Raw genomic sequence first — 22,548 nt, 5'->3', positions numbered from 1 at the left:
CTCCTCTGGAGGAAGATAACCTCTAGTGATGCCTGCTTTAACCTTTTCTTCAAGGGTTTTCTTAGGCTTGGATTCCTTATCCTTCTTACCCCCTGAACTAGAGTTATTATTGCCGTCCTTCTTAGCATCTTTAGAAGATGCATTACCTTTCCCTGGCTGCGCAACAGATTGCTGCTGCTGGGGTTTGGTACTGGACTGTGACGACTGCTTAGGCTTGCCTCCGTTCATCTTCATTTCTTCATTTTGAGCCAGAGTCAAAGCCCGATTATAGCTATTGGGTTCAAAGTTATGAACTGTGAACCGGATATTAGAATCTAATCCACGAATGAATTGATCCATCTTGGCCTACTCAGATTACCCTAACTATTGTGCTAAAGTTATAACCTTTCCGGAAAACTGAAGCACTGGTGACTCGTTGTGTCTGAGTCCATAGAACTCATCTGCCACGCTCGTCATATACTGGGGAGGGAGAAATCTAGTCTTTAGGTCATGGACAAATGTATCCCAGCTAAAAGTTGTGACACCTGTGGTTTGGTCTGTATAAAGACTAGACCAATGCTGCCACCAAGTGACTGCCTCACCTGTAAGGTGGGGAGCCGCTACGTGGAGTCTATCCTACGGATCTGTAATCCTAGCTAAAGGAAATGAGTAGTAAATTGATGAATGACCTGATTAATTGCTAAATGATCACACTTACCAACATTCTTACTAAAATTTGGTTCAGTTCGAATGACGGTAGTCGATGTCGCGGGCTGCTGGCTGGTGGCACCTAAGGCTGGGAAAACTGAAGAGAGGTGCTGATATCTCAGATGCATGGCCTCCTTTTCCCTTTGGTGCTCGAGTAACATACGTTCTCGATCGAGCTCTCGTTGGTGCTCCTGAGCAGCGAGTTTGGCCTAACGCCGGTCTTCTTCGATCCTGCGTTGGGCTTCCTCATAGTCCCGTCTATCTGCTTTTTTTTGTTGCTTTCTTGCTTCAGCTTCAGCTTTTTCTTCTCTCCATCGAACCTCGTCTTCTCTTCTTTGTTGTTCAATCTGAAAGAAGAGGGAGATGTAGTCGGGGGTTGCTAGAGGAGGAGGAGGTCGTACTGTTGTTGCCTCCAAGAGTTGGAGACGCTCCATAAGAAGCTGGTTCTGAGCTCTTAGTAGAGCTATGGTATCTACGGTAGTCGGAAGAGCAAGGTCTCCTTCGGGAGAGACTTCTTCCGGCTGATGTGTACTCTCCTCTGTAGACATGATGCTGAAGTCGATGGTCGTGCCAGAACGCAATCTGACCATCCAAGGATGCCCTCATGCTAGGATGCGGTGTGTGTAGACAAGCTGAATCTGATACCAATGTAACATGCAGCGGAAGTATTCGTAATTAAGGATCCTGTCACACAAGTCTCACACCACCTTCTGTATCCTGAGTTTCGCGAGTTTAGCAATCCACTTTTATGACTTCAAACTTTAAGAGATTGAGAGAGAGAGAGAGATAGAAACTGTACACCGTATGGGGTCCCGAATTACCCACTGAGAAGGGCCCTCTATCCTGTTACCGGAATAGTATTTGCTTTATTACTTTGAAGAGACTGACTTTGGATTGACGATAAGCCAAACGCAAGATCTCGGAGGACCAAGAGTCAGACTGAAGAGTACACAACTGTAGAAGCACCCATGATGACCAATCTCGAGCCTATGCACTTTTCTCAATGGAATGAGGGAAGGCTGCAAATTTGAGGCTAAGACAGGGGCTGATTGGGACTGTTTCTAGGTTGTGAATGAATGCTGAGTTTTACCTTCACCAAAGTGTTGTAGCAAAACGATGAAGATAGGTATGCTGAAAACTGCTCCTATGCAGAAAATGCAAGGAATTCTGAAGGCTGAATGCGGTATGCTGATGTGTTTAGGTTGATGAAGGCTGAATACACATCCATTGATGCTCCTAGATACTGAAGGATGAAACGCTGAGAGGGCTGAGGTGATGAATGCTTCAATCGCTTATGCTCCTTGTGCTGAAGGCTCCAACGTTGAAGGCTTGATTCCAAGTAATGATGATATGGAATGAGTGATGCAATGCTAAGCTATTTATATGAGCTTTTGATGTTGGTCGGCTGGCTACAGAGCTAGCCGACTGCATCATTATTGCTACACGACTAGAATAATGTGGTAAATGCTGTAAAATGGTAAATAAATACTAATAAATATGGATAAAATACTGAAATAATGCTGAATAATATTCTCATGCTTCTGCCATGGTCTATGTGGCCTTATGTGCCTATGGGATGATGAGCTGATTCAAACCCTAAGGTTCTATGACTTCTATATGCATGAATGATTCTCTCCAAGTGGGTTAAGGGACTTCGACTGACTGATTGACTGTCTAAGGCTGAGGAATGACCTACGTAGCTCGTGCCTCGGACTAAAGATTACAATGGGGTCACAACGAGACAATTATCATCCTAAAGGGTACTAATATTGTACAATGTTGCACTCATGATGATGAGCCATCTTGTCACCATGCACTACAGTGCAGAGTGCATGTGACACAACCAGCTCTATCGAAGGTATGGAACAAGTCAACCAAGCCTATAGAGCAAGTATGGAGCAAGTCGGCTAGTCTTGTAGGAGATATGGCCAGCAAAGGAGACCTCCTCAAATCAGCCCCAAGCCCTGCTTTAATAGCGTCGACTAGCCAAATTTGCAACACTGGTCCCTTTTTGCCCAAAATAGGTGAACTTGTCCAAAAATATCAACTTTGTGCTTTTCTTGGCTTGTACTCCAAGTTTGAGCCCAAAATAATAATATATCCAACCCGTCTTTAATGATATGTGAACACACAGACTTATAAAAATTATAAGTCACTTTGATGAATAAAATCCCATGCTGCTCATGCCGTGTGGCCATCTTTCAAGCCAATCCATGCCAGTGAATGCTTCAGCTTCCTTCTATGGAAAATCCCCGTTCACACCTTGGTTCTACTCAGTGTGTGAAACACTGATAAAGATTGATGAAGGGACCAAATGGTGATAGCCCAACAGCCCACAACCCATGCGCAGAGTGGCCAGCCAACTTGCAGAAGTGTGAAATCATTTAAAGCATTTTATTGCTATTTTTACTGGTCGTGAGCATTTAATGCTGCCACCCGACTTCAAGCTCCTAGCCGACTGGGTACCTGAGAGGGTATAAAAGGCCAACCATGCTTTCAGTCATATCATCTCATCAATCACAAAGTGCTGAAGCATCTCAAGGGCCCGGACAGCCAAGGGAGAAGCTAACGCAAAAAGTGAAAGCTGAAGGTCAAGGGCAGGGGTTTTACCTCAGCCAAGAAGGTCAAGTTTCAGTCTTTATTTTCTGATTTATCATTCTAATAAAGCAAATACACCATTCGTGGTGGGGGTCCTATAGAGGGTATTTGGGACCCAATACTGTGTCCTCTTCTCCCTCTGTCTCTCTCTATTTTTCTGCACATCTACTTCAGTTTTGTGCGTTATGTTTGTCGTGAAAGATTGCTGAATTCTGAGCATTGAAGTTACCAATTCAACCCCGAAGCTTCCGCATGTAACACTTTGCCCGAGATGCATGTGCCAGAACCAAAACCAAAACCCGTACTAGAGCTAGAACCAAAACTCGAACTGCAGATTGAGCACGTGAATCTCTCTGAATCTCGTTCAGAGGAGGAAGAGGTCAACCCAGCGATAGTTTTCAAGGTGATGGATCCCCCTAAATCCTGTTTGGAGGAGGATGAGGTCAACCTGATAGTTTTCGAGGAGCCTCCAGAGAGTCTCTCCGAATCCTGTGAGGAGGATGAGGCTACATGTGATCCAAAGAGCGAGCTAGAGAGCTTGAAGACCAAGTCCTCGAGCTTGGAGATCAAGCCAAAGAATATGGAGCAGAGTCTATGGATGGACCGGCATGAAATTGGACCAAAAGTGTATGGAGTACCCCAGTGCTCCAAGTTTAGCAAGAGGGGATGTCATGTGCATCCGGTAATCCCAATGCTCATGGACATGATTATCCTTGCTAGCAAGTATATGGGTAGATTTGGGAGTAGATTTGGACCTAATTTTAAGGCCCTATAGGCGTCCAAAAGTGCCCATAACATAGGCCCATGGATGGGACACCTTTTGGGCACAATTTGTTGAATATCAATACTCCACGCTCATATTGTATTGTCCAGGCACGGCACTGGCTAGCTCATGTTTGTACAGATTCCATTATGAGGAGTAGCCATGGTTGAGCAACCTGGGTACCCGGCATCCTCGCATTCATATGGGAAGGTGGCCTACGAGGCCAGATGGTTTAGAGATGGCTTGGATTAGATTTGGAACATACTGCCCAATAGGCTACATGCTACACTAGACCGTTATCTCATAACAGTCCACTAAGATAACGGTCCACACATAAGAGTAGGTAGACTTTACTCTTGGATATCATGTCCTGACACTGTGGGGCCCAAACAGGGCCCATATGAGCCCAGATGGCCGTGGGAGGTGGAAAAACTGCTACACATTTGTAGAACGTCATGGGCCGAGCCTATGCCCCAGTCGGTGGCACCGACTATGACCGCAGACCTATGCAGTCATGTCATGGCCGCCCTGCATATACAAGCCTATAAAGATACACGGCCAGCCCCTTCTCCACATAGTTCATCAGTCATCATTGTGAGTTTACTCCCTAGTTTCTAATAGCATACAACCTCCATCTTGGCAGTTCCAAATCAGCCATCGAAGCTCCCTTCACAGGAGCACACGGGTGTGGGGCCTTGTCATCTATTGTATAACTTCAATAATACAGTATTTTTCTCTATCTCTTATTGTGCAGTTTTGAGTTTTAAAGCTTTGTGCTGTGAAAGATGTTAGAATGCACAGTGGAAATGAAGACAACTGCTGTAGAGAGCAAAACACAGATGAGAAAGGGAGAGAGAAGCTGTATAAACTCTACTATATACACTAGAAAATGCTAGAATGTGATACAAGATAAGTGTGGGGGGCAAGGCCAATATATATGGCCCCAAGTTGCTGGTCGGCCAACCCAAAAACAGCCGACAGTAGCCAAAGATGCTCACAACCAGCAAACAACTCAATCAGCCAAAAGAAAGGCAATCGGCCAGCACTGAGGAAGAAGTCGGGTAGCACCAATCCACTCGGCCAGCAGTAGACACAACCGGCAACCCTCCCACAGCTAGCAAAAAATGGGAAAATACTATGGAAAGTGAGGAAAAATGGGGGAACACCTAAAATGGGCGGGTACACCCACAACAGAGGCCCTGGTGTATACTATACAAACAAGAGATGACTGCTAACACCCCCTCTCAGCTCCTGGATGTGGAACCAACCCCAATGAGCTAGAGTGCTGACGGAGCATCGCCTGAGGTAGAGACTTCGTGAAGAGGTCCGCTGCATTGTCCTCCGTTGACCAATAGATAAGCAAGATATCATCGACCAAAAACTGCTCATGAACAAAGTGATATTGTATCTCTATATGCTTGGTCCAGGCATGGAAGACCGGGTTCCGAGCAATAGCTATACAGCTCTGGTTATCACACTGAATGACCATGGGTTCCTTCGATGGAAACCCAATCTCGCGAAGTAACCCCCGCAGCCACACAACCTCGCAAGCAACACCACAAGCAGCCCGGTACTCTGCCTCTGTAGACGACAAGGCAATAGTTGGCTGCCTCTTGCTCCTCCATGAAATAGCTCCTAAGCCAAGGGTAAATCCATAGCCTGATGTAGATCTCTTCATGTCCGGATCTCCTCCCTAATCAGAGTCACTCCAACCTTGGAGTCTGACTCGGTTCTTCGTTTCCCCTCCAGTGTCATAGAAGAGTCCAAGATCCTTCGTACCCTGCAGATACCAACAATCCTGCGTCCCAATGAGTCTTCTTCAAAGGTGTCTGCATGAACGAGCTCAACGGCCCCATGGGAAAGCTCAAGTCCAATCTGGTGTTCAGCAACCAAATCAATGAACCAACGAGCTTCTGATACAGAGAGGCATCAACCTGCTCACAAGGATCATTCACTATAAGCTTTGTGTTCGGGTCCATCGGTGACGTGATAGGCTTGCAGTTCTCCATCCCAAAGGCCTCAAGCAACTCATGAACATACTGTTGCTGAGAAACAAAGAACCCCCTCTCGGTCTGCCAAATCTCCACTCCCAAAAAGAAATGGAGTAAGCCCAAGTCAGTCATCGCAAACTCCTTTGACAAGGCAGCCTTCGTCACTGCTACGTGCTCCACATGACCGCCAGTGAGAATGAGATCATCCATATAAAGGATAATAAACGTGACCAAACCGCGTTCCCGAAAGAGATACAAGTTAGGCTCTGCAACTGATCTCTGAAATCTTGTCCATAGAAAGAAGGAATCAATCTTCTAATTCCAAGCTTAGGAGCCTACTTAAGACCATATAAGGCCTTCCGCAACCTGTAAACCATCCCCTTTGATCCTGGAACCTCAAAGCTTGGAGGCTACTCAACGTACACCACCTCCTACCATTGAGAAACGTAGATTTTACATTCATCTTATATACGGGCCACCGCTGAGAAGAGGCAAGGGCAAGAACAGTCCGAATCATGGTCATCCTCGCTATCGGTGCAAAGGTATCCTCATAGTCGATGCCAGGCCGCTGTGCATAGCCCTAAGCCACAAGTCTAGCTTTGTGCTTGTCCACCAACCCATGAGACGTATACTTGGTCTTAAAGACCCACTTGACACCAATAACTAACCGTTTTGACGGCCTCGGAATCAACTCCTAAGTTTTATTCTTCTCTATGGCATCCAGTTCCACTTGCATGGCTTTCCTCCAAGTACCTTGAGAAAGAGCTTCCTTCACAGAAGTGGACTCTTTGTCCTGCATGATACGAGACATCAAAGCATAGTTTACCTGTAAGAGCTACGTTGAATGGCTTTTGTCACGAACTCCGTGCGATCTTCAAGGTCCGTCCTCTCTGGTCCACTCGGAGGGAAGCTCCGTAACACTTGACTCCCAAAGGGTGTCTAACAACCACTTTGGTACTCGAACAGAACGCGAAGCCTCCTGCTGCTGTTGGGGCTCACCTCTAACCTCGGACTCAACCTCTACAACTAACTGAGGCTGTCTAGCTGGAACAATAGACTGGGAATCATCCTCAGACTCACCTGGGACTCCAAGAAGTGGCGGCTCCTCCACAGTGGAAGCTGGAACGTGCTCATCAAAGACAACATCTCTGCTGACAACAATCTCGTTCCGCTCCGGGTCATACAACCTATATCCTTTGCAAAGAGAGTTATATCCCACAAATACAAGCTTCTAGGACTTCGAGTCAAGCTTCCCCCTCTGCTTCTTTGGAATGTGAACATAGGCATCACTCCCAAACACACGGAAATGGGAGACATCTGGTTTCCTACCAAAATAAGCCTCAAATGGAGTCATCTTTGGTACTGAAGTCGTTGGAGATCGGTTGAGGATATGGACAGCCGTAGCCACAACCTCTCCCCAAAGTGGACGAGAAAGATCACGATGCTCCAACATCGTCCTCGCCATCTCCACAACAGTCCAGTTCTTCCGCTCAACCACTCCATTCTCTAAAGGCGAACCTGTATTGGCTAGCTCCCACTTGACGCCATGTTCTACACAAAACCGCACAAACGCATTAGAAGAGAACTCTCCTCTATCAACCCAAAGAGTCTTTATCTGCAATCCAGACTCTTTCTCCACCATAACATGCCACTCCTTGAACCGAGAAAAAGCTTGGTCCTTCTGGGAAAGGAAATAAACCCATGTGAATCTGCTACAATCATCAACAAGCAACATAAAGTACAAAGAACCTCCCAAGGATGGGGTCTGCATAGGTCCACACAAGTCAGTGTGTACCAACTCCAAAGGTTTCGAAGCCCGCCTAGAAGCCTGCTTCAGAAAAGATTCCATGTGCTGCTTATCACGAATGCAAGAACTACAGCGTCCCTGCCTGCTGCCAACATTTGGCAAGCCATCCACCATCTGGTCTCGGAAAGCCCGCCACAGTGCATCCACATTCAAGTGGCCAAAACGGAAGTGCCACAAGTCACCAATTTGAGTGCCTGTTAGAGAGGAGAGTGCTCAGAGTTTGTAGATACCGTTCTCCACTCCGCCTTTCCACACAACCTGGCTTGTTTCTCTATCCCGTAGAGCAACAAAATGCTCCTGAAACTCCACCCAGAAGCTAGTCTTGCAAACCTCATGCACTGACAATAGATGAAAACGAAGTGCGGGGACGTAAAGAACACGAGAGGCTTCCCTTTGCCATCGGGAATGATCTCCATCCTGCCCTCACTGTGAATCGGTATAGTGGAATTGTCGCCAATGAAAATGCGACTTGACTGCCGTTTAAGATCCTGTAAAAACTCTCGAGGAGTCATGTGCCTAGAAGTACCACTATCGAGAATCCACTCTCGAGTATCCCTAGCGGTAAAACCAACTGCCTCCTCGCTCGAAGAAGATAAGCATCTGGTGAAGCTAAAGAATCAGCACTCTTCGTCGTGGTACTCCGCTTAGGACATTTTCTCCAATAATGGCCTTTCTCGCCACAATCGTTACAAGTCCTCTCGGCCTTCAATTTGTCACGATCTGAGTCGGGCTTCTTCTCAAAAGACTTCTCCAATGAAGACTTCCCTTTTCCCTTATTGTTGTTGTTGTTACGGCCTTTCAACCGCTAGCCAGTCAAGGCCTCAGAACCTCCGCCCTGTGGAGGATTCGTAAAATGCTCTTCCTGGTCCAAACCATAGGCACAAGCTCCTCCCATGTGATGGTGCTAAGCCTGCCACTAGTGATCAAAGAGAAGTAAAATGCTGAAAACTGAGAGGACAAATGAGACAACAAAGTGATGGCCATGTCCTCTGAAGATATCTCCTTCCCAGCCTGAAGAACCTCCTGCTGAAGAGCCTGCAACTTGTTGATGTGCTCCCGTCGAAGACTTTGCAAGATTCATCACCCGCATCTGCACTTCCAAGGAGATTCTCTTCATGGGTGATACTTTGTTATACAGAGAAGCCAAATGCTGCCAAATCCCTCTGGCCACCGTCATATATTTTATATGATCAATCACCTGTGGTGTGCAATTAAGGAAGATGAAAGAATGCTTACGGGTATTGACACGATCCCACAACTGTGCTCGAGCCTCCCGTTCTTTCCGAGTAGAGGATAAAAGCTTCCCATCCTCCAACTCCGGCCATGGAACACCAACCACAATGAAATCAGCCAGGTCATAAGACTCCAAGACAGACTCCATCATTACCTTCCATATGCCGTAGTTGTTCCCGTCCAACTGTCGATCCATCGGGAATGTGGGGAGAGTAGGGATCTTCACGTACTTCTCAGCCATCTCAAGCAAGTCTGCCATCTCAAGGGTTCACAAGGTCTTGTGAGGGACGATGGGTGGGAAAAAAATGAAGAAGAGGCAGCAGTCATCTCTTGTCTGTACAGTATACACTAGGGCCTTTGTTGTGGGTGTGCTCGCCCATTTTAGGTGCTCCTCATTTTTCCTCACTTTCCATAGTATTTTCCCATTTTTTGCTAGCTGTGGGGGCAGGGCTGTCGGTTGTGTCTACTGCTGGTCGACTGGACTGGTGCTACCCGACTTCTTCCTCAGTGCTGGTTGACTGCCCTTCTTTTGGCCGACTGCCTTTCTTCTGGCCAACTGAGTTATTTGCTGGCCGTGAGCATCTCTGGCTGTTGTCGGCTGTTTTTGGGCTGGCCGACCAGTAGCTTGGGGCCATATATATTGGCCCTGCCCCCCACACTTCTCTTGTATCAAATTCTGGGATTTTCTAGTGTATATAGCAAAGTTTATACAGCTTCTCTCTCCCTCTCTCATCTGTGTTTTACTCTCTACAGCAGTTGTCTTCATTTCTGCTGTGCATTCTGACATGGTATTAGAGCCCAAAGTGGCTTGAAGCTTGGAGACAGTGGGACCTTGAGGTTTTGCTGATTGTGGTGTTGATTGGAGATTGCTTGGGCTGTTCAGGAGTTGGAGATCGGGTAGAAGGCAGCCATCACCGTTGGACAGCCACCTTGCATACTATTTGCAAACAAAAGATTCTACTTCTTGTGAGTGTTCTCTGAAAGAGTGCACAAAGCGGAAGCAGAGTGGCACTAGAATGTGCTATACAGAGAGTGCAAGAGAGAGAGAGATATGGAGCAAACTATGCTGAATATACTGAACCAAAACAGTCCCAAGCAAGAGACACTGTTAGTCTCATAAGTGAGGGAGCAAAATATGTACAAGACTGAATGAGAAATGAGAGGCCAACACCCACTATTTATAGTGGGGGAGTGCTGGCCGACACGAGCTCATAAACAGGCCGATTGGAGCTGTTGGACATGGCCGACTGGAAAAATGCTAGAATGGCTGGGAAAAATCCCAGAAAGATATGTAAAATAGGGGTGGCCAACCCACAATCGAGGGCCATACAAATGGGACCAAAAGGACACCAGAAATGGGTAGAACCTGGGGATAAAAGTGCTAACACCCCCTCTCAGCACCAGATGCTGAACATAACTCCGAGAAGCCGAAGAAGTCATCCTCCGTCAAAGACAAAAGAAAGCAGCAACAACAGGTACCAGGAAAGCTCCACAAGCAATCTCCACAGCAAAAGTAACAGAACAAGCTGCAAGGTACACTGTTCTTCTAGAAGAGAACAACCATGTAGGTTGCGTCGTGCTGCTCCAAATATCGGTGCCAAACCCAAATATAAACACAGTGTCACAGGAATCCCTAGAAGCCTATAGCTCCAAGAAGATAATACCCTCAAAAGAAATAGAGTCCATCTGCTCCAACTCTATACCAAGAGTAGCCAAATGCTGTATAATAGCACCCTCCTCGAAGGTCGGCATCGCCAGATGTAAGAACTCAACTACCCCCTCTGAAAACTGATGTCGGGACTCCACAAGCCCAACCAAATCCCAATCCTTCAAGCCCTGGAAGTACCACTGTGCCCCAGGCACGGTCACGGACACACCTGACCACAATCCAGAATCCTCACACAGAGTAAGAGAAAGAGGAACATCCATTGTAGTAGTAACTGAAGTAGTAGTAGCCTCTTCAATAGCATCACACAGCGTAGAAGCAGGCTCCTCCATAGAAGGCAAAGGGACTAGCAACACATCCTGGTTACTGATAGACGAAGAAAGAATCGGAGGCGAAGCAATAGGAGAAAAATCCCCCTCAGAAGCTGTGAGCAAGGATAGCCCACTATCTTCCTCAAAAACATTACCAGAGATATCATCCTGGCAAGGAGAAGTATGCACAGAAATTGAAGGCAGGGCAACAGGAGAAACAAACTCCTCAAATGCAATGAGCAAAACTGGCCCACTATCCTTCACTGCAGGAACATCTCCAAAAGAAGTATCCATAAGATCACAGGTTGCAGAGCACCTAGAAGCAGAAAGCATCTGCTAATCATTGGCATCACCATACAGGTCACAAAGCAACTGTCACACATAGAAAGTAGAAGCATCATCAAGAGCATAGATGAAGTGTCGAAGAACCGAATCCTGACAATTCAGGAGGAGAAAGCCATAGATCTGTCCGTCAGTCTTCCTCCACACCGACACACATCCTCTGCAGAGGCAAGGTCCGGCAAGCACCGATTCTTGTACGAGAGAAACTCCATCGAACCATACTCCCTGAGAATAGAAGTAACTTGCAACTTCCATGACTGAAAGTTACCACCATCCAACTTGTCTGCCTCATCAAGGAAATAACAAGAAAGTGGTACGAGAGCCAAATCTGAAGCTGTCATCATTGATCCAATCAATAGGACTAACCCTCATAAGATAAAACTGTCCAAATCAGAAAACACTGATATAGGGGACTTCCTCCCACCAAAACGCAGCCCTAAGAGGCTGGACAGCACCCGAGAATACTCGGGTAGCAAAAACGCAGAAGCTTCTGTCGACTATACCTCCAACCTTGAGGTCACCAGAAGAGGGAAGCAAAAAATGCAGATTTGATATAGAGAGGAAAGGCACCTACACAGGGCCTGGGTATATGCTGTAAGAGGGTGCAAGAGGAAAAGGCAACAACAAGGACAGTAGCTTGGGCTCTCCTCAAAAAAAAAACGCACAAACTCTGAAGAAAAGGTGTCCTCCACAAGTACCAAGAGTGCCACCAAAGCCTGCAACACCACAAGCCCCCTCTGCAAAGGGAAAGGGCCACTAGAGAGGAAAACGCAGCAGTGAAAAGGTGCTGTCCTGTAGAAAACAGGCCGCCTGCAGTCCAATCTCCAAGTGGGCAATGAAACGATGATCAACAAGAGCTAGATGGCTGAATTGGTGAAGCCAATCTGAAGGAAAAGCGACCAGCAGGGTGCTGTTCAGAAAACGCAGCAGCAAAAGCTATGGATCTGGAAGAAAAAACGCAGAGGAGTAGGTGCTGAAAACAGGGCTGAATCTGGAGCAGCAGAAAGGTTGCTAAACCGGGAGCGATGATACCATGAAAGAGTGCACAGAGCGGAAGCAAAGTGGCACTAGAATGTGCTGAACAGAGAGTGCAAGAGAGAGAGAGAGATATGGAGCAAACTATGTTGAATATACTGAACCAAAACAGTCCCAAGCAAGAGACACTGTTAGTCTCATAAGTGAGGGAGCAAAATATGTACAAGACTGAATGAGAAATGAGAGGCCAGCACCCACTATTTATAGTGGGGGAGTGTTGGCCGACTCGAGCTCACAAACAGGCTGGCTGGAGCTGTTGGACATGGCCGACTGGAAAAATGCCAGAATGGCTGGGAAAAATCCCAGAAAAATATGTAAAATAGGGGTGGCCAGCCCACAATCAAGGGCCATACGAATGGGACCAAAAGGACACCAGAAATGGGTAGAAACTCGGGATGAAAGTGCTAACATTCTCTTGTTTACCCTGCATGTTGTATCCTCTTACACAGTTTGGTGCCAAATATGACTTTTCGGACACTATTACGTAGGTTAAAAAGACAAAACCGACTTGAACACGGCTTTCCATCTTATTCATATATAACTATCGCACCTCGGAGAGCTCAGCAAGCATTCCACCCTAAAAGCTTTTTTTCCTGGTGGCACCTTGGAGACATAGTTCAGCAAATGGATTGAGTTTGCAACAAGGGCGGATAGCAAAGCAGACATTCAGCATTGCATCTTTAGTAGGGGCTGATGTAATGGTGAGGATCAAACGTTACATCAATGATTCCTTCATTGATTGTATGCACTATAGACTGAGGTATCCTCACTAGTACAAAGAAGATCCCGATTCCTGCATCTCAATAAACCTTTGTGGAGCTAAGCATTTCAAAGTTTGTTTTGAAGGGTGGCTATCATCAAAGCAGAACATCCACAAGTTTTCTTTTTGGCTGTTACAAGTGTTGGGTGCTGTCGTTTAATCATACAAATTGCTGGCATCATAAGGGTTCAGTGATAGATGGAGTTTCTAGCCTCATGATACAATCTTGAAAAAACTGAAATCTGTTATGGTTCGGAAAAGTGCCCCGAACACGCCATACGAAAACTGCACTTTCATCAAAAATGTTCACCTTAGCCTTCATATTCTTGTACAAACCTAGACACCGACCACATCGTGCATACCAGCTATGGCAGCATCAAACAAACATGACCAAAAATGAAGACTTGATAAGTTGCACACGTAAATCCATTGTCAGTAAATGAAAAGAATGACTAAAAGAAGTTAAAAAGCTGGAGACATCCATGTGTTCAAGCCATTACCAGCATCAAACGGTCCACCAATGGCTCTCGATCAAAGACATGCATATCTACATACATACATAAATTCATAAAAGCATGAGTGTATGCTAACATATATTCATATATTTGTATTTGTATTTGTATGTGTATTTATCTTATAATATATCATTATCGTATTATACTATAAAAAATCATGGAAATTTCACCCTCTTCTTGCAGAAGATTGGGCTCGTCTGCTTCAGCTAGCTCTTTCTGCACCATTCTAAGAATTTGCTTTTCACGAGCCACATCTTCTACTGGAAGCAAAGACATATGAAAAGACAAGGATCACAGAATGATTACTGAAAGCTGCAACACGGTCACGTTTTAAGACTTTAAGTTTATGGACATCTTTAACTTCTAAAAGTAGCCCAGTGCATACAGAAACCGTGTCCTGGACAAAATCATTTCAGCAACGTCTACCTGCTAAAAAATCACCTTCACGGCCTGTGGCAAAAAGCCTTTCCATCACAGTCATCTGGCCCCTAACTGGTATGTGAGCTGTTGTGGGCAGCCTGGATTCCACAGCTCACGGATTCTAGACCTTAACGGCTATCCAGATTCTAAAGAGTCTCAAACAGGCAAAACATGAAATCCGGTAAGGTATTTACATCACAGTCAAAATATGGAGTTTGAAGGAGGGAATACATCAATGGCAGCACTCTGAGTTGGTGCACTCGTCTGCAAATCAAAAGCCACTCTGTTAAGCTAAGACAAAATAATAGCTTCTTAATAAAGTTGATGAGTTTTAAGCTTGTTGGAACAAGCAGGCCAAACAAACAGGTTATTGCCTTCTCACCTACTCTTCTTCAGGTCCAGCATCAATCAAGAAGGTACTGTCATTGCCAGACTTATCCGCATAAAAGAGTCGTCTGCAGGCACAAAATCTGTCATGCACACAAAGCATCGCCAGCAGAAAGGCAAGAGCTTGACAAAAAAAACCCCAATATTGTCATGAACAGGTTACTTGTTGAGATTTACCTTCATGAGCGTGCAACATTTACATTCAAGACCTACAATATATTGAGGAGTAGATTTCAAGAACCACAGCCAGGATTATGGTGAGTGAGTGAGTACATGAGTAATATATTGTTGTCAAGACTCAAAATTTCCAGCCAGAAAATGAAAGTGAGAACAGATCCCAATGCTGTGTCAACGGGTTAGTTACGATCAAACACCACATAGCCAGGGGCACAGGACCAAGTTGATGAATGCAGAAGGTTGAGCGTGAGGACCTCAAGACAAATTGGTTGAAGCCACAGTCCAATAGCATTAACATGGGTGAACTTAGCCTCTCAAAAACAGCCTTCATGGTCTCTTCTTGTGACCACTTGTTATTATAGAAGTATTGGCTGGCAAGGTTGGGATGCAAACGTCTCAAGGAGTGAGCAATAGCTCCTCCTAATAGAAACGTGAAAACACCACTGTGCGCCTCAAAAATGCCAAGTTGTGATTCCAGTGGCAAACTTAATATACCAAAAGGAAATTCTTATCAATGGGACATCACTTGCCAATGGACCAAGAAAATATACAGTAACTGCATGTGAACAACTACCCATGTGTGCCACATGTTGCCATGCCCAGTATTTGTGCAACATCTACACACCAAAATTGTTCATCTTAATGCTGTTTCCATTTCTATTCCACACTGACATGCCCTTGTTTGTCCCTGCCAAGCCTGGAGAACAGCAAGAGCTAATGATAAACAAAGTTGATGAATTAGCATGATCAAGTATACTCAGTATGATGAAATGGAAGACTGTGTCAAGCCAACCTTAGTTACTGAAAATTCGCTTCTGATAAGCAAATGATGTTTCAAGTAGATACTCGAGGAAAGATAAAGTGCCAACACCCTGATGGGCCCACAATCAATGGTTGTGTGGATTCTTCGTTTGCAGGAAGGGCCTTAAAGCTCTCCCCATTGTAGAGATGGCATGTGGGTACAAGTGTCTTGACCCCTTCTGCAGGGATAACAGTTTGTAAATTGAGAGACTGCTCGGGCTCTCAAGTAAGCTGTGCAACCTCGATCATATCCCATGTAGGGTGCCATAGGGGTCCCTACGGCTCAAGAATCTGTGCAATCTATGGGTCCTTATCCAGGAAACAAGGAAACAAGCTTGTCTATGGCAATACCTGCTGGAAGAAGTATGCATCCACAGCCGATCAATTCCAGACAAGCCTATACTCACATGATATATTCTACCATAGCAAAAGGAAAGAGAGCATTACTGAAAGAACAGATTAAGCTCCGAATTACAGAAGAATAACATACAGAATCGCATTCATCTCACCCAAAAAAAAATGGCTTCTCTGTGTTGGACAAAGTTCTTCTGTGTTGTGGACAAAACTGTGCAGGTCATGGGTCAGGGTTCCTACCATTGCCTTGAAAATTCGTAAGAAAGAGGACAGTTTCAACACAGTGCGGAGAAGGAGGAAATGGATGGTACCTGGTGGGTTATTGTTGTTGCTGCTGATGTTGTTAGGGCTTCTTCTCCCCTAGCTGTTAGTTTATATCTTGCTGAAGAAGTTAGTATGTATACAGATATATGTATAGATGTATAGATGGGCCAGTTCAATACGAGTGATTCTCTGCTCTTCTACAAGAAGGGTTCTGCTTCCTCTTTCTTCTGGCCACGCAGTTTGTGCTTTTTTCCAGCGCACTGCTGCTGAACAGAAGATTGATAAGGACGATTTTTCTAATTTAGTTGAAGATGATCAAAAGGAGCAAAGCTGATTCTCTACTGTGTGTACTGTGTGTGTGTGTGTGTGTGTGTGTGAGAGAGAGAGAGAGAGAGAGAGAGAGAGAGGGGCTTTCCCATTCAGTTTGTGTTTAGAGAGAGAGAGAGAGAGAGAGAGAGAGCGTGTTTTTTGAAAAGCTATGCTTACTGCTAGCGTGTAAATGATGACAAAAAAAAATGAAAATGAAAATGAAAATGAAATATGAGCTAAGGTGAGCACGAAGAGTGTCGTTCATCTGGTAGAACGGTCGGGTTCCATGATGGGGACCCGGGTTCGATGTCTAGGGAATACACGACACTGGCACGCTTGTTGAGCCGATGGTATATATCCACCTTCCCAACAAGAAAAATGAAAATGAAAATGAAATGAAATATGAGCTGAGGTAAGCATGTGAAAATCTACTCTTTATTAAACACAATTTACTCACTTTCCACGTACAGGGAGAAAAGGGGCCACGAAGAAAAGAGGATTTTCGAAATTTGAAGTGAAGGTATAATTTTTCACACTTGGGAAAGTATTTGTTGTTGTATGGCCTACCCGGTAAGTGTCTTATGCTCCTCTTTGAAGGATGTAAACCACAATGGGGTTACAAACATGCATGAGAATTTCTTCTTTTGAGAGGCAAGCTTTGCTTTTAATGAATGCAAGAAAAATTCCTATGGTTGAGGAGGATGGTGCAGAGAAGAGAAAGAAAATGGATGGATGTATATATATATATATATTTATATTTATATTTATATATCGTGTGTGTATATATATCGTGTGTGTGTGTACACGCACGCGTGTGTGTGTGTGTGTGTGTGTGTGAAGAGAAGGAAATATTTATTGATGCTTCTTTGGTAAGATTCTTCTATTTCAAGCTATGCTAGTGTTCTTTTAAAGCATTTACCTTATTCCCCTCCAAGAATATTCCCTACTTTTTAATGGATTAAACCATTTAATTCATAATACCACCCCTAAATTGAGAGAGAGAGAGAGAGAGAGTGTGTGTGTGTGAGTAATCTAGTTTTTTAAATCTAGAGACTCTATTTTATTATCCATGGCAAGTTTATAATAACATTGTTAGAATATGAAATGTTCCTTGTTGTAAGGTAAAGAGAGTGCATCACTTCCACCTTGAAAATCTATTGTGAATATCTTCATTCACGGGCAAAAACAAATTGTTCATTTTGATTGCATGTGCCTACTTTCCAAGATGAGGTGATGTATGCTCCAAAGAAAGTCCACACAAAATGCTATGAATAGTGAAAACTCGATTGGCCAATTACAAGGTAAGCCAATTCAACCCTAGTAATAATCACACATTCACATAAATTCCATTAATAAAAGCAAATTATATAGCTCATTTTTCGTTGGTTAAGTTAGGACCTCCACCTCACAAAACAAGCCATTGCATCTTGAAACTTGTTAATTACAAAATTTCATGTGGAACCATATTAAAGTAGAATAGAATGTCGAACGTGAGTACCGTGAGTACATGCTCCCCCTTCCTTGGGTAGATCATATTTTTTGCAATGATGTTGTAGCCCCTTGGAACCAATTTGTCCAGTGGGTTATAGGTGGTGATGTGGTCAGATAGCTTTTTATGACCCTTGTGGCCACATCAAATTGCAGAGATGGTAGTGTACGCTCCCATGAACGAATGAAGGAAATGGTTTCCGACGATACTTTTACAAGGGGAGACGTAGACTCATTGGTTTCTTGGTGGGTATTGACAAGGGTAGGTGTAGAGCGTGCAGAAACTTCTATATCAACGTGTGCCTGGCATGAGGAGCTAGAAGCTTCATGTGGCTCCCCCCTTCCTGAGCAGGTGGTATTGATCGATATCGTTTGGGAATCCAAACTAGCTCTGGAAGAAGTGGTGTGGAGCACTCTGTTACCTTTCCCTTACCACAGTCTTGAATTGTCGTTGGGGTGGCAACATTTGGTTTACAAGGTTTTACAGGTGATGTAGAGAGATTCAGCTTATGTTTAGGGACCCAAATTTGGTCATTCCCTTTGTAGTACCCTTGGGCTGCTAATAATATTTTAGGGATCCAACGTGATGTTACGTTGCCTTTTCTCGGGCGGGTAGCTGCTTTCCTACTTACAAGGCTTCTTGTCTGAACGAGATTGAGCAGTGGAGGTAGCCGTTAACGAAGCTTTTAGGACCCATTTGTATGTACTCTTTGGTAAAGTAAGCGGAGCCTTGGAGACCACACTACCTGTCTCCACTCTTGGCGTTGAAGCGTTAGAGGGGTGGCAAACAATCAAAGATGGTGTGGCCACTTGACTTTGGGATGTTTCGTTATCTAGCGTTTTGTCCAGAGTTAATGGCTTAGGTGCGAGACCTTGAGCGGTCAAACTGAGAGCTGGTTCTTGGGTTGTAACTCGCCTGGTTGCCCAATCAATATTGCACTTGGTGGCTAACATCCATTTGCGCCCTAAGTTTACAGTTCCCTCCATGGTACCAGCAGGCATAACCAAAAAGCTTTGAATTACAGTCCCCTTGTCATAGGCAACAGGAGTGTGCAGAATTCCTGAGACAGTGGTTTTCTTCTTATTGATACCCTTAACTTGGATAGCACTCTTGGATAAAGGTGGTTTTCCAAGTTGACACCACACTCCATATGACAGCAAATTGTGTTGAGCTCCCGTATCCAATAATGCATTATATAGCACCTCCCCGCCGTAAGGACTTTGTAGCTCAATTGGGTATCGTAGAGGCGGGTCAGATTCCAATGAATCCTCCTCTGCCTCCTCGAAAAATGTGTGCGTAATCCCCAAGTTGGCTTCTCATTAGCACCTAACACGCTGCTGACATTCTTTGGCTTCAACTCTCGCTTGTATCTTCTTAAGCTCAGCTTGTTCTTTAGCTGCCTTCTTCTGATGGATTGCATGTAACTCCTCTTGGCTTAGGGGGTCATAGTATCTTTTGAATTTACTCCCATTAAGGAATCCAACGGTTTCAACTTCGACGAGAGTCTCCACTCGGATGGTACTTTGCGGGGTAATTTCACATACTCTATACCGTCCCTTACCAGCATATTTGAGCTTCTTCTTTTCGTTAAGAACTCCATACAGCAGGACTTTATCCCCAACTTTGATGTCCTTGTCTTTCAGTTGGCGATCAAACCATTTCTTCCTTCTATCCTTCTCCACAGGGCATTGTACACTGCCAATTGTCTTTCTTCATTTAGCCGCTCAAGGATATACAAACGCTCTACTCAGGGATTACCATCCTAACCCTCTTGAGTAGCAACACGAAGACTAGGAATGACAAATTCCCATGGCATGATTGCTTCTTGGCCATATACCATCTTGAATGGTGTGCAATTAATAGCCACTTTGTACACAGTACGATAGGCCCATAAAGCTGACGTAAGCTTTAGATCCCAATCCGTGTGATGAGCCTCAACAGTCTTTGTCAGAATAGAGATTAAGGTCTTGTTGGTACTCTCGGCTTGGCCATTCGCTTGCGGATAATAAGGAGTAGATTTATAATGGAATATCATGAAATTTGGTGTGAGCTCCTTAATCACTTCATTTATAAAATGAGTACCATTATCGCTCACAAGTTCAAAAGGACAACCGAAGCATGTGATTATATTTTCAAAGAGAAACTTGGCTGTTGTCCTCGCATCTGCCTTACATGTCGCTTTCGCTTCAGCCCATTTGGTCACATAGTCAGTGGTGGGTGGCCACAATAATATAGCAAGATTGTGTGTTGCGGGCCGCTGGGCTAATTGGACCTACAAAGTCTAAACCCCACTTTTCAAATGGTTGGTTTACTTTAATTGGATGTAGGGGCATCTGATGTTTCCGCTGGGGTGGTTTCTTGTAGCGTTGGCATTCATCGCAACCCTTCACGAAAAGTGATGCATCTTGGAACATAGTGGGCCACCAATACCCCTGATTGTAAGATCTTTTGCGCTGTTAAGTCTCCTGAGAAGTGACCACCGGCTATGCCCATATGTGCCTCTTGCAAAATATATAAATACTCATCCTCTCGGGCACAACGCCTAAGAATGTCATCCTTTCCTCTTTTATAAAGAGTCCCGACCATCAAGTATTAGGTTTCGCATTCCTTGATCAGCTTTCGAGCTAGATCTTTACGAAGCTCCTTGGGTGAAAAGCCATTAACCAAAAAGTTAACAATCTTCTCACTCCATTCAGGCATTGTCTCCACCATGAACAAGGAAGTGTCAGGTAAGTCATCCTCAACTCCCATAGGAGCTTCACCATTAGGTATGCGAGACAAATGATTAGCCATGACATGTTTTTTGCCAGGTCTCACTTCAATAGTGAAATCAAACTCAAGAAGAATCAATAACCATCGTGTGATTCTTCCTGTGGAGCATGGTTTGTTCACCAGATACAACAATGCTTGATGATCCACATAGAAAACAAACTTGGTGGCAAGAAGGTAATAACGAAATTTCTTTGCTGCATATATCATTGCCAACCCTTCTCGCTCCGTAGTGGTGTAGTTCATTTCAGCATCGTTCAACTGGCGACTGGCAAAGCTAATGGGGTAGTCTAGTTTATGTTCTCCAGGCTGAGTTAGTACACACCCAATAGCAAAGTTTGATGCATCAATATACACATGGAAGATTAAATCCCAATTAGGCATTCGCAAGATTGGAGCACTCGCCAAGGCCTTCTTTAATAGCTCATATGCACGGTCACAATCTTCGGTCCAAATAAACTCGATGAGAAGCTTGTACAATGGTCGAGCTATCTCAGCGAAGAATAAAATAAACCTTTGATAATAACCAACATGGCCCATAAAGCATTGGACTCCCTTATAGTTGGTGGGTGGGGGCAATTCTAGAATGACCTTGATTTTACTTTCATCGGTGGAAATCTCATTTTTGGGCACTATATGCCCTAGAATAACTCCGTGTTTAACCCAAAATTGGCATTTGAAAGGATTCAATGAGATGCGATATAATCTACACCTTTCAAATATTTTTCGTAAACACATCAAGTGCTCGTCCCAAGAGGAATGAACACAAAGATCATCTAAGAAAGCTTCACAAAAGTCCCTTAGATATTCCTTAAAGGTTGTGTTTATCAATCGTTGGAATGTTGCCGGTGCATTGGTTAAGCCGAAGCGAAAAGCAAACACTCTAATCTCCGTTATAAAAGCTGTTTTAGCTTGGTCCTCTACTGCAATTGTGATCTGATTATAACCAGAGTACCCGTCTAAAAAGCTATAAGCCTCCTTGCCTGCAACTCTTTCAAGCACATGTTCAGAATACAGCAAGGGGTAATGATCTCTTCTGGTGGCTGCATTAACCTTTTTGAGATCAACGCACACTCTGAGTTTCCCATTCTTCTTTGGTACAATGACTATCGGAGAAACCCATTCTGAGTGCTCAACAGGGTATATGAATCCACATTTTATAAGCTTTTCAATTTCCTCTTGTACAATCTTTGCATACTTAGGATTCATTGGGTAGGGACGTTGCTGGACTGGTTTAGCAGTGCTAATCATTGGAATTGTGTGTTGCACCACAGAGGGTGGAACACCCTTCATATCATGGTATGTCCAAGTAAATATGTCCTTGAATTCTTTAAGAAGCCTCTTAAGTGTAGCTTCTTCCGTCTTGGTGAGGTCTTGAGCAATAAAAACTGGGTTAGACTCCTCACTTGGATCTGCTAGTTCTATCTCCTTAACTACCGTCAGGGCCATCGTAGACATTGCTACTCCCATTGGTAGGCGTTCGTTGGGCTTTTGTGTAGACAACTTTACGTTGGGCTTTTGTGTAGACGACTTTACGTTCCCCCATGGTGGTAAACGATTTGAAATGCTTGGGTGTGAGGTGTAAGTCTACCGGTTCTTGTTGTGCCATGCTTTTTTCTTTTAATTCCGCATCCTTTTGTTGCTGAGCTAACTCTCGGTTTTGACGCCTTCTCGTAGTACGACTTAGTTTTGGCTTCTCCTCAATTTCTAATTGGGCGATGTCATGAGGTTGCGGAATACACCACATGACACTGTTAAGCCTAAGGCTTTACACTTCTGTAGCTCATTGTGCTTTTCCAAGGAATCACACACGTGTTCAAAAACTTCAATGTGCTTCCTAACATCTTCATTACCGCTGAAGTTCTGAGTG

The 22,548-nt window shown here is 44.5% G+C and overlaps 1 protein-coding gene across 15 annotated transcripts in view; it reads right to left on the bottom strand.

The window, feature by feature from the left end:
* LOC147635791 (SCA7 domain-containing protein SELMODRAFT_431321-like) overlaps positions 1-16,550 on the bottom strand; it is a 106,839-nt gene extending 90,289 nt beyond the window's left edge. For 2 of the 15 annotated variants that reach the window (XM_086803203.1, XM_086803208.1), the window contains exons 1-6: positions 16,159-16,546; positions 14,511-14,583; positions 14,360-14,392; positions 14,135-14,226; positions 13,879-13,968; positions 13,694-13,740 (exon numbers count right to left, since the gene is read on the bottom strand). In XM_086803203.1, the coding sequence (XP_086659329.1) occupies positions 13,694-13,740; positions 13,879-13,968; positions 14,135-14,226; positions 14,360-14,392; positions 14,511-14,533 (285 nt within the window). In that variant the 5' untranslated portion in view covers positions 14,534-14,583; positions 16,159-16,546. Of the gene's footprint in view, positions 1-13,693; positions 13,741-13,878; positions 13,969-14,134; positions 14,227-14,322; positions 14,393-14,510; positions 14,639-16,002; positions 16,059-16,158 lie in introns of those variants that run through there. The other 13 variants (XM_086803206.1, XM_086803207.1, XM_086803204.1 and 10 more) reach the window with 13 other exon arrangements.
* Positions 16,551-22,548: the final 5,998 nt, after the last annotated feature.

Source organism: Cibotium barometz, chromosome 9, assembly GCF_041138505.1.
Source record: "Cibotium barometz isolate CiBa-2024 chromosome 9, ASM4113850v1, whole genome shotgun sequence".
NCBI classification, from domain to species: Eukaryota; Viridiplantae; Streptophyta; class Polypodiopsida; order Cyatheales; family Cibotiaceae; genus Cibotium; species Cibotium barometz.
The sequence above is the reverse complement of the archived record's forward strand: the minus strand, read 5'-3'. Positions and strand labels throughout refer to the sequence as shown.